This window comes from Heterodontus francisci, chromosome 4 (genome assembly GCF_036365525.1).
Source record: "Heterodontus francisci isolate sHetFra1 chromosome 4, sHetFra1.hap1, whole genome shotgun sequence".
Classification (NCBI taxonomy): domain Eukaryota; kingdom Metazoa; phylum Chordata; class Chondrichthyes; order Heterodontiformes; family Heterodontidae; genus Heterodontus; species Heterodontus francisci.
In genome coordinates, this window is record NC_090374.1 from 182,989,258 (window position 1) to 183,003,772 (window position 14,515).

Here is a 14,515-nt window from a genome sequence, read left to right on the forward strand (position 1 = left end):
GTGACCTCCTCCAGCCCTGCACCCTTCGGAGATTTCTGCACTTCTCCAATTCTGGCTGTTTGCTTTTTGTTTTCAAAAGCTGTTTGGCTTTCTAACTGTTTTTTCAACCCCCTCTTGTGCAGGGGGTACGGCTGTCCTTTGGTGGTTGTACGCTGATCAAAAGAAGTCGGTCAAAGAAAAAACAATTGAAGCAGATGGCAAGGTGGCAGAAGATAATGTTCAGGCTCTTCTGGTGTATGCCATTGTTGCGACAGTAGTTACGGTGAGTGCTCCACTTAAAGTGTATTTAAAGTTAATAATTTTAGGTGTAGCAATGCTAGAATGATGCAGGAACTGAGTGGTGATAACTATCAGGAAAGATTGAACAGATTGAAGCTCTTTACTCTAGAAAAAGAGAAGACTGAGGGGTGACCTGATTGAGGTCGTCAAGATTATGAAAATGCCTGATAAGGTAGACGTGGAGAATATGTTTCCACTTGCAGGCAAAACTGTAACTAGCGGCCGAAAATATAAGATAGTCACTATTAACTCCAGTAAGGAACTGAGGCGAAGTTTTGTTTTACCTAGAGTGGTTGGAATGTGGAACTCACTACCACATTGAATAATTGAGGTGAATAACACAGATGCATTCAACGGGAATCTAGATAAGCACATGAGGGAGAAACAAATACAGGGATATATTGATGGAGTTAGATGAAGAAAAGCTGAATTTTACTGGCCCCTCAACGCTGCAGGTTGCGGCGCGGGGGCCGGTCAAATGCTGCGGGGAGAGGCCCGCCTCGAGCCGCGACGTCGAGAAGGGCCTGCCACATATTACCAGTGGTGGCAGGACCTCGGTGCGGTCCCCCCCCCAACTCTGCCAGGCAGCGGGTCCTTCATCTCGATATTAAAATGAGGCCTAATGAAATTCAAATTAAACTACCTGCAGGCGGCGGCCGTCCCACTGCGATATTATGGCCGCCGTTTGTGCTCCGTGCGCCTTCGGAACTCTGCACTGAGTTCCGGGCGAGAACCTGGTGGGGAGGGGGGAGCAATAGAATTTTCAGGGGTGGAGGAGCGGGGAAATCAATTTTAATTGGATGTGGGGATGGTGGGAAGGGGTTGAGGGTCAAAGGGAACTAATTTTCGGGGGGGGGGAGGGGAAGTACAAGATACTAATGTTTATTATGGGGGAGAGGGCAATTAATATATAAATTGTCCATTGGGGGGTGAGTGTTGGGATTTAGAGTTTAAATTTAAATTTATTTTCATTTCCCGGAGATCGGGACCTTCAAATTTAAAAATGTTACTGAAGGGCTTGAAGCCCTTTATAAAAAAAAAAAAATGGCAAAGGCGCCTGCGCAGTGGCGGTGGATGCCGTTGCTGGGGAAGCGGCGGCCGCCCTCTTGCATCATCGGAGGCGGCTGCTCCACCCCCTCTATTTAAATGAGCCCCTGCGCAAATAAAATTCCGCCCGAGGGGTGGGAGGAGGCTCGTATGGAGCATAAAGGCTGGCATGGACCTGTGGACTGAATGTGCTGTCAGTACTTTGGAAATAGCAGCCAGGGTAGGGTGTGTGACAATAGTAATCTTCAGTTATCATACTCGCATATCCATGTTCATATAGGTGGCATGCATCTACTCGGGAGGATTGGATTGTCTTGCCTTACAAACAGCAATACATGTCTTTTCCATTTGTGGTTACCATTTTAAATTCTGGTATAGCAAAGGTCTGCTGGCAGCAAGCAATGGTGCATTTTATCTGATGGCTCAAACCATGAAGATCATAGCTGTTGTGTTTATAAATGTTGCCAAACTATTGTTTGTTGTGATGATTTATATCATCTCTGATTACTTTATTCGCCAACAGCCCTCCAGAATGTGTTTTTACAATGTGGTTAACTCTTACATGCCCTCTGAAATGGCCTAGCAAGCCACTCAGTTGTACCTAACCGCTACGAAGTCAATAAAAAGGAATGAAACCGGACGGACCACCCGGCATCGACCTAGGCAACAGAAACAACAACGGCAAACCCAGCCCTGTCGACCCTGCAAAATCCTCCTTGCTAACATCTGGGGGGGACTTGTGCCAAAGATGGGAGAGCTGTCCTACAGACTAATCAAGCAACAGCCTGACATAGTCATACTCACGGAATCATACCTTACAGACAATGTCCCAGACACTGCCATCACCATCCCCGGGTATGTCCTGTCCCACTGGCAGGACAGACCCACCAGAGGTGGCAGGACAGTGGTATACAGTTGGAATGGAGTTGCCCTGGGAGTCCTCAACATCAACTCCTGACCCCATGAAGTCTCATGGCATCAGGTCAAACATAGGCAAGGTAACCACTTATTAATTACCACCTACTGCCCTCCCTCAGCTGATGACTCAGTACTCCACCATGTTGAACACCACTTGGAGGAAGCACTGAGGGTGGCAAGGGCACAAAATGTACTCTGGGTGGGGGATTTCAATGTCCATCACCAAGAGTGGCTCGGTATCACCACTACTGACCGAGCTGGCTGAGTCCTAAAGGACATAGCTGCTAGACTGGGTCTGCGGCAGGTGGTGGGGGAGCCAACACGAGGAAAAAACATACTTGACCTCGTCCTCACCAATCTGCCTGATGCAGATGCTTCTGTGCATGACTCTATTGGTAGGAGTGACCACCGCACAGTCCTTGTGGAGAAGAAGTCTCGCCTTCACATTGAGGATCCCGTCCGTCGTGTTGTGTGGCACTAAATGGGATAGATTTCGAACAAATCTAGCAGTGCAAAACTGGGCATCCGTGAGGCGCTGTGGGGCATCAGCAACAGCAGAATTGTACTCAACCACAATCTGTAACCTCATGGCCCGGCATATCCCCCACGTTACCATTACCATCAAACCAGGAGACCAACCCTTTTTCAATAAAGAGTGCAATGACTATCTCCAAGAGAGAATCTAACCATCTCCCCTTGACATTCAACAGCATTACCATCACTGAATCCCCCACTATCAACATCCTAGGGGCTACCATTGACCAGAACCTGAACTGGAGTAGCCATATAAATACCGTGGCTACAAGAGCAGGTCAGAGGCTAGGAATCCTGAGGCGAGTAACTCACCTCCTGACCCCCCCCAAAGCCTGTCCACCATCTACAAGACACAAGTCAGGAGTGTGATGGAATACTCTCCACTTGCCTGGATGGGTGCAGCTCCAACAACACTCAAGAAGCTCGACACCATCCAGGACAAAGCAGCCCGCTTGATTGGCACCCCATCTACAAACATTCACTCCCTCCACCACCGACGCACAGTGGCAGCAGGGTGTACCATCTACAAGATGCACTGCAGCAACGCACCAAGGCTCCTCAGACAGCACCTTCCAAACCCACGACCTCTACCAACTAGAAGGACAAGGGTAGCAAATACATGGGAACACCACCACCTGCAAGTTCCCCTCCAAGTCACACACCATCCTGACTTGGAACTATATCGCCGTTCCTTCGCTGTCGCTAGGTCAAAATCCTGGAATTCCCTTTCTAACAGCACTGTGGGTATACCTACCCCAAATAGACTGCAGTGGTTCAAGAAGGCAGCTCACCACCACCTTCGCTAGGGCAATTCGGGATGGGCAATAAGTGCTGGCCTTGCCAGCGTCGCCCACATCCCATGAATGAATTAAAAAAAAAAAAAAATGTGCTGCCTCTTTACAAATACCATGGCCAATTTTAAGGTAGTCACAGTCATTTACGGCACAGGAGGAGTCCATTTGGCCCATCGGGTTCATGCCGGCTCTCCACAAAGCTGTGCTGTCAGTCCCACTCCCTGGCTCGATCCCCATATCCCTGCAAGTCAATTTCTGTCAAGTGGCCATCCAACTTCCTCTTAAAGTCAGTGATTGTCTCCATTTCCACCACCCTAGTGCACAGCGAGTTGCAGGTTATTGCCATCCACTGCGTGAAAAAGTGTTTCCTGTTAGGACCGAGGTGGAAAGAGTGCACTGTCTTTTCTAGTTCCACTTCTCCACAGGTCACAACATATATTTAAATGTTTACCCAGTTACCCATACGGTAAATCATATATTCTACTCTTTATCCCACAATAAAATATACCCACCAGGTTTCATTAATGAACTACAAAATTAACAGTTTATTCTAAAACGAAGCAAAGTATTCATGCACAGATTGAAATATGAAGGCACCCTTTTAAAATACCACAACACACACACACTCACACATATTGGTTAACAGAAGAAAAGAAATTTTCTCTGCAGAGGTCTTTTACAAAAAAATGAATTCTTTGTGAAATATCTGTTGATTCTTGAAGAAAACGGACGGGATATGTTGTGTCCTAAAATAGCATACAGTCTGGCATCTGAGAACACTTCGATGGGTCACTGGGATCTTTTCTGGAGCAGTTCCTTTCAGGCGCCATTGAGAATTAATCTGGCAGGTTTTTCCAGCTTCTCGGGAGAAATGCGGCATCACTGATTTTAGCTCTCTCACACCCACACTGAACTCTCGACTTTTCAGAGAAGTGAAGAAAGATATTTAGAACATTACAGCGCAGTACAGGCACTTCGGCCCTCGATGTTGCGCCGCCCTGTGAAACCATCTGACCTACACTATTCCATTTTCATCCATGTGTCTATCCAATGTCCACTTAAATGCCCTTAAAGTTGGCGAATCTACTACTGCTGCAGGCAGGGCGTTCCACGCCCTTACTACTCTCTGAGTAAAGAAACTACCTCTCACATCTGTCCGATATCTATCACCTCTCAACTTGAAGCTATGTCCCCTCGTGTTTGCCATCACCATCCGAGGAAAAAGACGCTCACTATCCACCCTATCTAACCCTCTGATTATCTTATATGTCTCTATTAAGTCACCTCTCCTCCTCCTTCTCTCCAACGAAAACAACCTCAAGTCCCTCAGCCTTTCCTCGTAAGACCTTCCCTCCATACCAGGCAACATCCTAGTAAATCTCCTCTGCACCCTTTCCATAGCTTCCACATCCTTCCTATAATGCGGTGACCAGAACTGCACGCAATACTCCAGGTGCGGTCTCACCAGAGTTTTGTACAGCTGCAGCATGACCTCGTGGCTCCGAAACTCGACCCCCCTACTAATAAAAGCTAACACACCATATGCCTTCTTAACAGCCCTATTAACCTGGTTAGCAACCTTCAGGGATTTATGCACCTGGACACCAAGATCTCTCTGTTCATCTACAGTACCAAGAATCCTCCCATTAGCCCAGTACTCTGCATTCCTGTTACTCCTTCCAAAGTGAATCACCTCACACTTTTCCGCATTAAACTCCATTTGCCATCTCTCAGCCCAGCTCTGCAGCCTATCTATGTCTCTCTGTACCCGACAACATCCTTCGGCACTATCCACAACTCCACCGACCTTAGTGTCATCTGCAAATTTACTAACCCACCCTTCTACACCCTCTTCCAGGTCATTTATAAAAATGACAAACAGCAGTGGCCCCAAAACAGATCCTTGCGGTACACCACTAGTAACTAAACTCCAGGATGAACATTTGCCATCAACCACCACCCTCTGTCTTCTTTCAGCTAGCCAATTTCTGATCCAAAGCTCTAAATCACCTTCAACCCCATACTTGCGTATTTTCTGCAATAGCCTACCGTGGGGAACCTTATCAAACGCCTTGCTGAAATCCATGTACACCACATCCACTGCTTTACCCTCATCCACCTGTTTGGTCACCTTCTCGAAAAACTCAATAAGGTTTGTGAGGCACGACCTACCCGTCACAAAACCGTGCTGACTATCTCTAATGTACTTATTCTTTTCAAGATGATTATAAATCCTGTCTCTTATAACCTTTTCCAACATTTTACCCACAACCGAAGTAAGGCTCACAGGTCTATAATTACCAGGGCTGTCTCTACTCCCCTTCTTGAACAAGGGGACAACATTTGCAATCCTCCAGTCTTCCGGCACTATTCCTGTCGACAATGACGACATAAAGATGTGCTGGGTGTTTCTCTCTTGGTAGGCTGACCTCCAGCCAGAAAGTCAAAACAATATCCCAAAAGATAAACAACCTGACCATCATAAATCTTGATGTCACTTCTCTGTAAACATCTTCCCCAAGTCACCAAGGTATCTGTTGTTTATTGAGCTTAAGGCATGTGACTTCCAGTAAAGGTTTGTTTTCAAACAAGACCTCTCAGTTACCCTTGAAAAAAACATCCATGGAGTCTTTTCAGTTTTCCCAAATAAACCAATGCCCATAATTCTAAAATACGAGTCCTCAAAAGAAAATATTATGAAAGTGCTTTTTTTACATTCCTCATATTTCCCCCTGCATCTTTTGCCCAAAACCTTCAATCTTTGTCCCCTAGACTTGTACCATTTGTGAATGCAAAATGTTTATCTTTGTTTAACTTACCCAAGACTGACATAATCCTGTACACTTCTATTAAATCTCCCCTTAATCTCCTTTGTTCTAAGGAGAACAAACCCAGCTTTTCCAACCTCACCTTGTAACTAAAACCTTCCATCCCTGGAACCATTCTGGTAAATCTTCTCTGCACCTTGTCAAGGACCTTCACGTCCTTCCTGAAGTGTGGTGACCAGAACTGGATGCAATACTCCAGTCGTGGCCTAACCAGAGCTTTATAAAGGTTCAGCATAACTTCTCTGCTTTTGCACTCAATGCCTCTATATATGAATCCCAAGATCCCATGAGCTTTACTAACCAATCTCTCAATAGGTCCTGCCACCTTCAAAGATGGATGCATATGCACCCCAAGGTCCCTCTGTTCCTGCACACTCTTTAGAACTGTGCCATTAAGTCTATATTGCCTCTCCCCGTTCATTCTGCCAAAACTCAGCTTCTCACATTTGTCAGTATTAAATTCAATCTGCCACCTCTGCCCATTCTGCTAGTCTATCTATGTCCTGTTGCAGGCGGTTCATACCATCCTCTTTGCCGCACCTCCAAGTGTCATCAGTAAAGTTTGACATTGTAATCTGTATTCCAAGATAGAAGTTATTTTAAGAAAAATGTTTAAAAAAAAAAAGCAGTGGTCCCAGCACTGGCCCTTGGGGAATACCACTATCATCCTCCAGTCTGAAAAGCAACCATTTACTATGACTCACTGTTTTCTGTCTATAAGCCTATTTTTTTTATCCAGTTGGACACTGACACTCTTGTTCCATGAGCTTCAATTTTGTTAACCGGCCTTTTATGTGGTACCTTCTAAAATGTTTTCTTAAAATCCATATAAACAACATCCACTGCATTCCTTTCCTCAACCTTCTCTGTAACTTCATCAAAAATTAAATTTATTCGTCAAGCAAGATCTGCCTTTTACAAATCCATGCAGGCTATCCTTAATTCAGATTTGAGAAATTGCAGGGTAGAATCTGTAGCATGATATAAATGGTAATCATGGATCAATGTTACATCTTTTGCTGTTCATAAGACAGCCCAGTCATCCATACTAATTGCTGTATGCATTTTTTCACATCCATTTCACAATCTGTATTCACGTTCATATTGGTATGAGTTTCACACTCGTTTTCACATATCCAGTTTAGTGTATGAAATGTCTATTACAATATCTGCAGCTTTTCCAAATAATAAGCAAGCATATCAAAAAGATGAGAAAATAGTATTTTTTAATTTTTATTTTGGAGATACAGCACTGAAACAGGCCCTTCGGCCCACCGAGTCTGTGCCGACCAACAACCACCCATTTATACTAACCCTACAGTAATCCCATATTCCCTACCACCTACCTACACTAGGGGCAGTTTACAACAGCCAATTTACCTATCACCTGCAAGTCTTTGGCTGTGGGAGGAAACCGGAGCACCCGGCGAAAACCCAAGCGGTGACAGGGCGAACTTGCAAACTCCGCACAGGCAGTACCCAGAATCGAACCCGGGTCCCTGGAGCTGTTGAGGCTACGGCGCTAACCACTGCACCACTGTGCCGCCCCCCACTGCACTGTGGGAGCATGATTATGGTAGTGACTGTGCAGGTGAGCCAGATGTGGCCGAAGGGCAGGATGCAAAGGAGGCCAGAGTTGGAAGGGAAATGGCACATGTAGGACCGTATAACTAAAGGAGCTTGCAAAGGATGGGAAGGGCAAGGCTGTGAGGGACTTGTCATTGAGGGAAAGGATTTGTTGGGAAAAGGAAGTCAATGAAGGTTGACAAGGGCAGGTTAATGAGTGAGCAAGACTTAGTGCAGGGTAGGACGTGGATGGTGGTGATTTGGACCAGTTGCAATTTGTGAAGGTTACTTTGGAGGCTGGCAAACGCAATATTGGAGTAATTGAGTCTTGAGGTGATACAGGCGTGCTTAACATCTTAGCAGCTATGGCAGTGAAGTGAGGGCAGATGAGTTTTCTTGAAAATGATTGTGATGTGGAGTTCGAAGCTTAATGTCAAAGAGGGAATGAGGTTGTGCACTCAGGGCTGCCCCAAGGAAACTGCCAGATGGAGAAAGGGAGTCGAGAGGGGATGCAGAATTTGAGCAGGAATCAAACAGGATGGCGTTATTCTTCCAGGTATTATCTTGAAGGAAGCTCTTTTTCATCCTGATTTTAGTATTGACTAAGCATCTGAATGATGCAGTGTTCATTGAGTTTAGACTGGTGGCAGAGGGGTCAAGCTGGCTGTCATCAGCATTCTTTTCATGACTGTAAATGAGAGTAAGGAAAGGGAGGGGGACACTGGATGACCATGCTGGGCAGGAGAAGCCATTTCTGAAGATGTGCTAGCTTTGGGTAAGTGCTGCAGATGGAGCAGACTCCTGACTGCTGAAGCCTCTGTGACGGCAAACAGGCCTTCCAGTGACTGCAGTAGAATGTACATTTTGCTTTCCGTGACTGTTGACACAATTAGCCGGGAAAGTTCTAATGTGCAGTCACCTGAGAGCAGCAGCAACGAGAGGCCCTGTGTGAAAGCGGTTACAGCATCAGTGAAACTACTCACCTTCATTTGTAACCATTCAGGTATAGGTTTCCAGTCACTCATTTCTTTGTCATTCTCTTGGAAGCCCGCTTTGTTGGGCAAATGTTCTGTTTTTATTTAATCCCCAATATCATTCCTGCCATTCCTCAGCCTGGAGGTTGGGCTTTCAAGTCTTCAAAATCGAACCTTTAAAGGCATACCTCCAGAAGTGTCTGTCCAACTTTTTACATCTTTTAAAAATAATCCGAACAGTATTGCAGATTTACTTACAACTTTGGGGCACCAATGCACTGAATGCCAAGGTATTGCCGCTGCTGCAGCTTCTCCTAATATCCATATTAACAAAAACCTGTGTGACGGAAGGAAAATAATGTATGATTTTATTTTGCAGGTCATTTTACTGTTGCTAATGCTAATAATGAGGAAGCGAGTGGCTCTTACGATCGCCTTATTCCATGTAGCAGGGAACGTGTTCGTTCACATTCCACTTCTAGTCTTTCAGCCAATCTGGACTTTCCTGGCCTTGGCATTTTTCTGGATCTATTGGGTTACAGTCCTACTTTTATTGGGCACTGCAGGTAGGATTATACATTTGCAGAATTTACCTTTCCTCAGTTTACATCGACAGATCTTAATCATTAAAATGTCTTTTTCTCACCGGAAATGTTTTGGAAACCTTTTGTGCAGGTTATTGAGCATGTTAGAAATGCTTTTTCTGTCTGTTCAGAATATTTACAGCCTCTTGTCAAAAGAAAAGTATAGATCATAGTCAAGACCAAACTGCAATGCCAATGATAATGTTGGTACACCCCTTCATAAAGGGATAGCAAAGGTTTAAATTCTAATCCAGTGCCAAATATTGAAATTTGTTTGACTACAAAATTGATCTGTGAATGTACTGTTTACAGTACATTGTTTAAAAATATGTGCATGCTATTGTTATGAATTTATGTTAAAGGCCTTTCAATTGTTGAGTTACTGACTTCACATTATTTTGATGCTTTTTTAAAAATTCCCCGCCCCCCTCCTCCCACCACCCTCACAGCGAGAATAAGACATGGGAGAACCATCTCAGATTTTCTCGTGCACTTACTAAATGGCTGACTTGAAATTGCATTTTGGAGCTGAGGAAACAGTTGTCCAGTTTGTCCACCTGTTTCCTAATGTCTAAAGTACACCGATGTCAAGCCAGCCATTAGTAGGTTGAGTGGGGATGCAGCACAGGAAAAGATAACTGAAGAAAATGGTAAAAAAAAAAGAATCTTTCCCTCCAAATTCAAAAATGCTGCTTGCAATCGGCCAGGATGCACAAAGTTGCATTTAATTAACTGCCATATTTTGTAATTAAGCTGACTAAAGGAAGAAAATTCTATTTGATCAGAATTCTGTTGCAGTAAACCGGTAACTGTTTAGAAATCATTAATTTTTTTCCACCCTAACTTTAAACAAACACTCCATCTTGCTTAACTGCCTTCCCTCAGCCACCCATTAGGCAAAGATAAAAGACGGTCGTGCATATTTATCCATGTGTACATATGAAATATGAATTAGGAGCAAGAGAAGGCCACTCTGCCATTCAATAAGTTCATGACTGAATTGAATACTCCACATTTCCACCTACCTCTGATAACTTTCACCCCCTGGCTTATCAAGAATATATCTACTTCTGCCTTAAAAATATTCAAAGACTCTGCTTCCACTGCCTTTTGAGGAACAGAATTCCAAAGACTCATGGCCCTCAGAGAAAAAATTCTCATCTGTCTTAAATGTCTTATTTTTAAACAGTGACCCCTAGTTCTACATTCTCCCACAACGGGAAACATCCTTTCCACATCCACCCTGTCAAGACCCCTCAGGATCTTATATGTTTCAATTAAGTCGCCTCTTACTCTTCTAAATTCCAGTGGATACAAACCTAGCCTGTCCAATCTTTCCTCATAAGACAGCCCGCCTATTCCAGGTATTAGTCCAGTAAACCTTCTCTGTACTGCCTCCAACGCATTTACATCCTTCCTTAAGTAATGAGACTAGTACTGTACACTCAAGATGTCGTCTCACCAATGCCCTGTATAGCTGAAACATAACCTCCCTACTTTTGTATTCAATTCCCTTCGCGATAAACGTTAACATTCTATTAGCTTTCCTAATTACATGCTGTATCTGCATACTAACCTTTTGCGATTCATGCACTAGGACACCCAGATCCCTCTGCATCTCAGAGCTCTGCAATCTCTCACCATTTAGATAATATGCTTTTTTATTCTTTCTGCCAAAGTGGACAATTTTGCACTTTCCCACATTATACTCAATTTGCCAGGTCTTTGCCCACTCACTGAACCTATCTATATCCCTTTTCAGCCTCCTTATCTCCTCTTCACAAGTTACTTTCCTACCTATCTTTGTGTCATCAGCAAATTTAGTAACCATACCTTCAGTCCCTTCATCCAAGTCATTTATATAAATTGTAAAAAGTTGAGGCCCCAGCACAGATTCCTGTGGCACACCACTTGTTACATTTTGCCAACCAGAAAATGACCCATTTATACCTACTGTCTGTTTCCTGTTAGCTAGCCAATCTTCTACCCATGCCAAAATGTTACCCCTTCGCCATGAGCTTTTATTTTCTGCAATAACCTTTGATGTGGCACCTTATCAAATACCTTCAGAAAATCTAAGTACAATACATCCACCGGTTCACCTTTGTCCACAGCACCTGTAACTCCCTCAAAGAACTCCAATAAATTGGTTAAACATGATTTCCATTTCACAAAACCATGTTACCTCTGCCTGATTACCTTGAATTTTTCTAAATACCCTGCTATAACGTCTTTAATAATAGCTTCTAACATTTTCCCTAAGACCGATGTTAAGCTAACTGGCCTGTAGTTTCCTGCATTCTGTCTCCCTCCCTTTTTGAATAAAAGAGTTACATTGGCTATTTTCCAATCTAACAGAACCTTCAGCGAATCTCGGGAATTTTGAAAAATTAAAACTAATCCATCAACTAACTCAATAGCCACTTCTTTTAGCACCCTAGGATGAAGTCCATCAGGACCCAAGGACTTGTCAGCCCGCAGCTCCAACAATTTGTTCAGTGCCACTTCCCTCGTGGTTTTCTTGAGTTCCTCCCTCCCTTTCATTTCCTGATTTACAGCTAATACCGGGATGTTACTTGTATCCTCAATAGTGAAGACCGATGCAAAATATCTGTTCAATTCATCTGCCATCTCTTTATTATCCATCATTAATTTCCCAGACTCACTTTCTATAGGACCAACGCTCACTTTGTTAACTCTTTTCTTTTTTAAATATCGATAGAAACTCTTACTATCTGTCTTTATATTTCTGGCTAGCTTTCTCTTGTATTCTACTTTTACCTTCCATATCAATCTTTTAGTCATTATTTGCTGTTTTTTTTATATTCTGTCCAATCTTCTGACCTGTCACCCATCTTTGTGCAATTATATGCTTTTTCTTTAAGTTTGATACAATCTTTAACTGTTTTAGTTAACCAAGGATGGTGGGTCCCACCCTTGGAATTTTTATCTCATTGAAATGTATCTATTCTGTGTATTCTGAAATATCTCCTTAAATGTCTGCCACTGCATCTCTATTGACCTATCCCTTAACCTGATTTAGAAACATAGAAAATAGGAGCAGGAGTAGGCCTTTGAGCCTGCTCCGCCATTCATTATGATCATGGCTGACATCCTATTCAGTAACCTGTTCCCGCTTTCGCCCCATACCCTTTGATTCCTTTAGACCCAGGAGCAATATCTAACTCCTTCTTGAAAACATACAATGTTTTGGCCTCAACTGCTTTCTATGGTAGCAAATTCCACAAGCTCACCGCTCTCTGGGTGAAGAAATTTCTCCTCATCTCAGTCCTGAAAGGTTTACCCAGTATCCTTAGAATATGACCCATGGTTCTGGACTCCCCCACCATCGGGAACATCCTTCCTGCATCTACCCTGTCAAGTCCTGTTAGAATTTTATAGGTTTCTTTGAGATCCCCCCCTCGCTCTTCTGAACTCCAGCGAATATAATCCTAACCGACTCAATCTCTCCTCGCACGTCAGTCCTGCCACCCCAGGAATCAGACTGGTAAACCTTTGCTGCATTCCCTCTATAGCAAGAACATCCTTCCTCAGATAAGGAGACCAAAACTGCACACAGTATTCCAGGTGTGGCCTCACCAAGGCCCTGTATAATTGCAGCAAGACGCCCCTGCTCCTGTACTTGAATCCTCTCGCTATGAAGGCCAACATACCATTTGCCTTTTTTTACCGCCTGTTGCACCTGCATGCTTACCTTCAGCGACTGATGTACGAGAACACCCAGGTCTCGCTGCATATTCCCCTCTCTCAGTTTATAGCCGTTCAGATAATTATCTGCCTTCCTGTTTTTGCTACCAAATTGGATAACCTCACATTTATCCACATTATTCTGCATTTGCCATGCATTAGCCCACTCACTCAACTTGTCCAAATCATCCTGAAGCCTCTCTGCATCCTCCTCACAACTCATCCTCCCACCCAGTTTTGTGTGATCTGCAAATTTGGAAATATTACATTTAGTTCCCTCATCTAAATCATTAATATATATTGTGAATAGCTGGGGTTCTAGCATCGATCCCTGCAGTACTCCACCAGTCACTGCCTGCCATTTGGAAAAAGACCCATTTATCCCTACTCTTTGTTTCCTGTCTGCCGACCAATTTTCTATCCATCGCAATACACTACCCCCAATCCCTTGCGTTTTAATTTTGCATGCTAATCTCTTATGTGGGACTTTGTCGAAAGCCTTCTGAAAGTCCAAATAAACCATATCCACTGGCTCCCCCTCATCAACTCTACTCGTTACATCCTCGAAGAATTCTAGTAGATTTGTCGAGCATGATTTCCCTTTTGTAAATCCATACTGAGTCTGTCCGATTCTACCACTGTTCTCCAAGTGCTCTGCTATAAAATCTTTGATAATGGACTCTAGAATTTTCCCCACTACTGAGGTCAGGCTGACTGGTGTATAATTCCCTGCTTTCTCTCTGCCTCCCTTTTTAAATAGTGGGGTTACATTAGCTACCCTCCAATCTGTAGGAACTGTTCCAGAGTCTATAGAATCTTCGAAGATGACCACCAATGTATCCACTATTTCTAGGGCCACTTCCTTAAGTACTCTGGGATGCATACCATCAGGCCCTGGAGATTTATCGGCCTTCAATCCCATCAATTTCCCCAACACCATTTCTCTACCAATACTAATTTCCTTCAGTTCCTCTCTCTCACTAAGCCCTGTGTTCCCCAACATTTCTGGTATGACATTTGTGTCCTCCTTTGTGAAGACAGAACCAAAGTATGCATTTAGTTGGTCAGCCATTTCTTTATTCCCCATAATAAATTCCCCTGTTTTTGACATTTGTCTGCACCTATCTTTTTCTCTTCACATACCTATAGAAACTTTTACAGACAGTTGTTATGTTCCCTGCAAGCTTGCTCTCGTACTCTATTTTCCCTTTCTTAATCAATCCCGTGGTCCTCCTTTGCTGAATTCTAAACTGCTCCCAATCCTCAGGTCTATTTTTTCTGGC

At 43.8% G+C, this 14,515-nt stretch overlaps 1 protein-coding gene across 1 annotated transcript in view; it reads left to right on the top strand.

Annotated features, from left to right (window-relative positions):
• The window catches only part of LOC137369453 (choline transporter-like protein 1), a 99,974-nt gene that overhangs the window by 47,732 nt on the left and 37,727 nt on the right, over positions 1-14,515 (top strand). The window contains exons 8-9 of the mRNA XM_068030686.1: positions 123-262; positions 9,320-9,506. Coding sequence (XP_067886787.1) covers positions 123-262; positions 9,320-9,506 — 327 coding nt within the window. The remainder of the gene's footprint in view (positions 1-122; positions 263-9,319; positions 9,507-14,515) is intronic.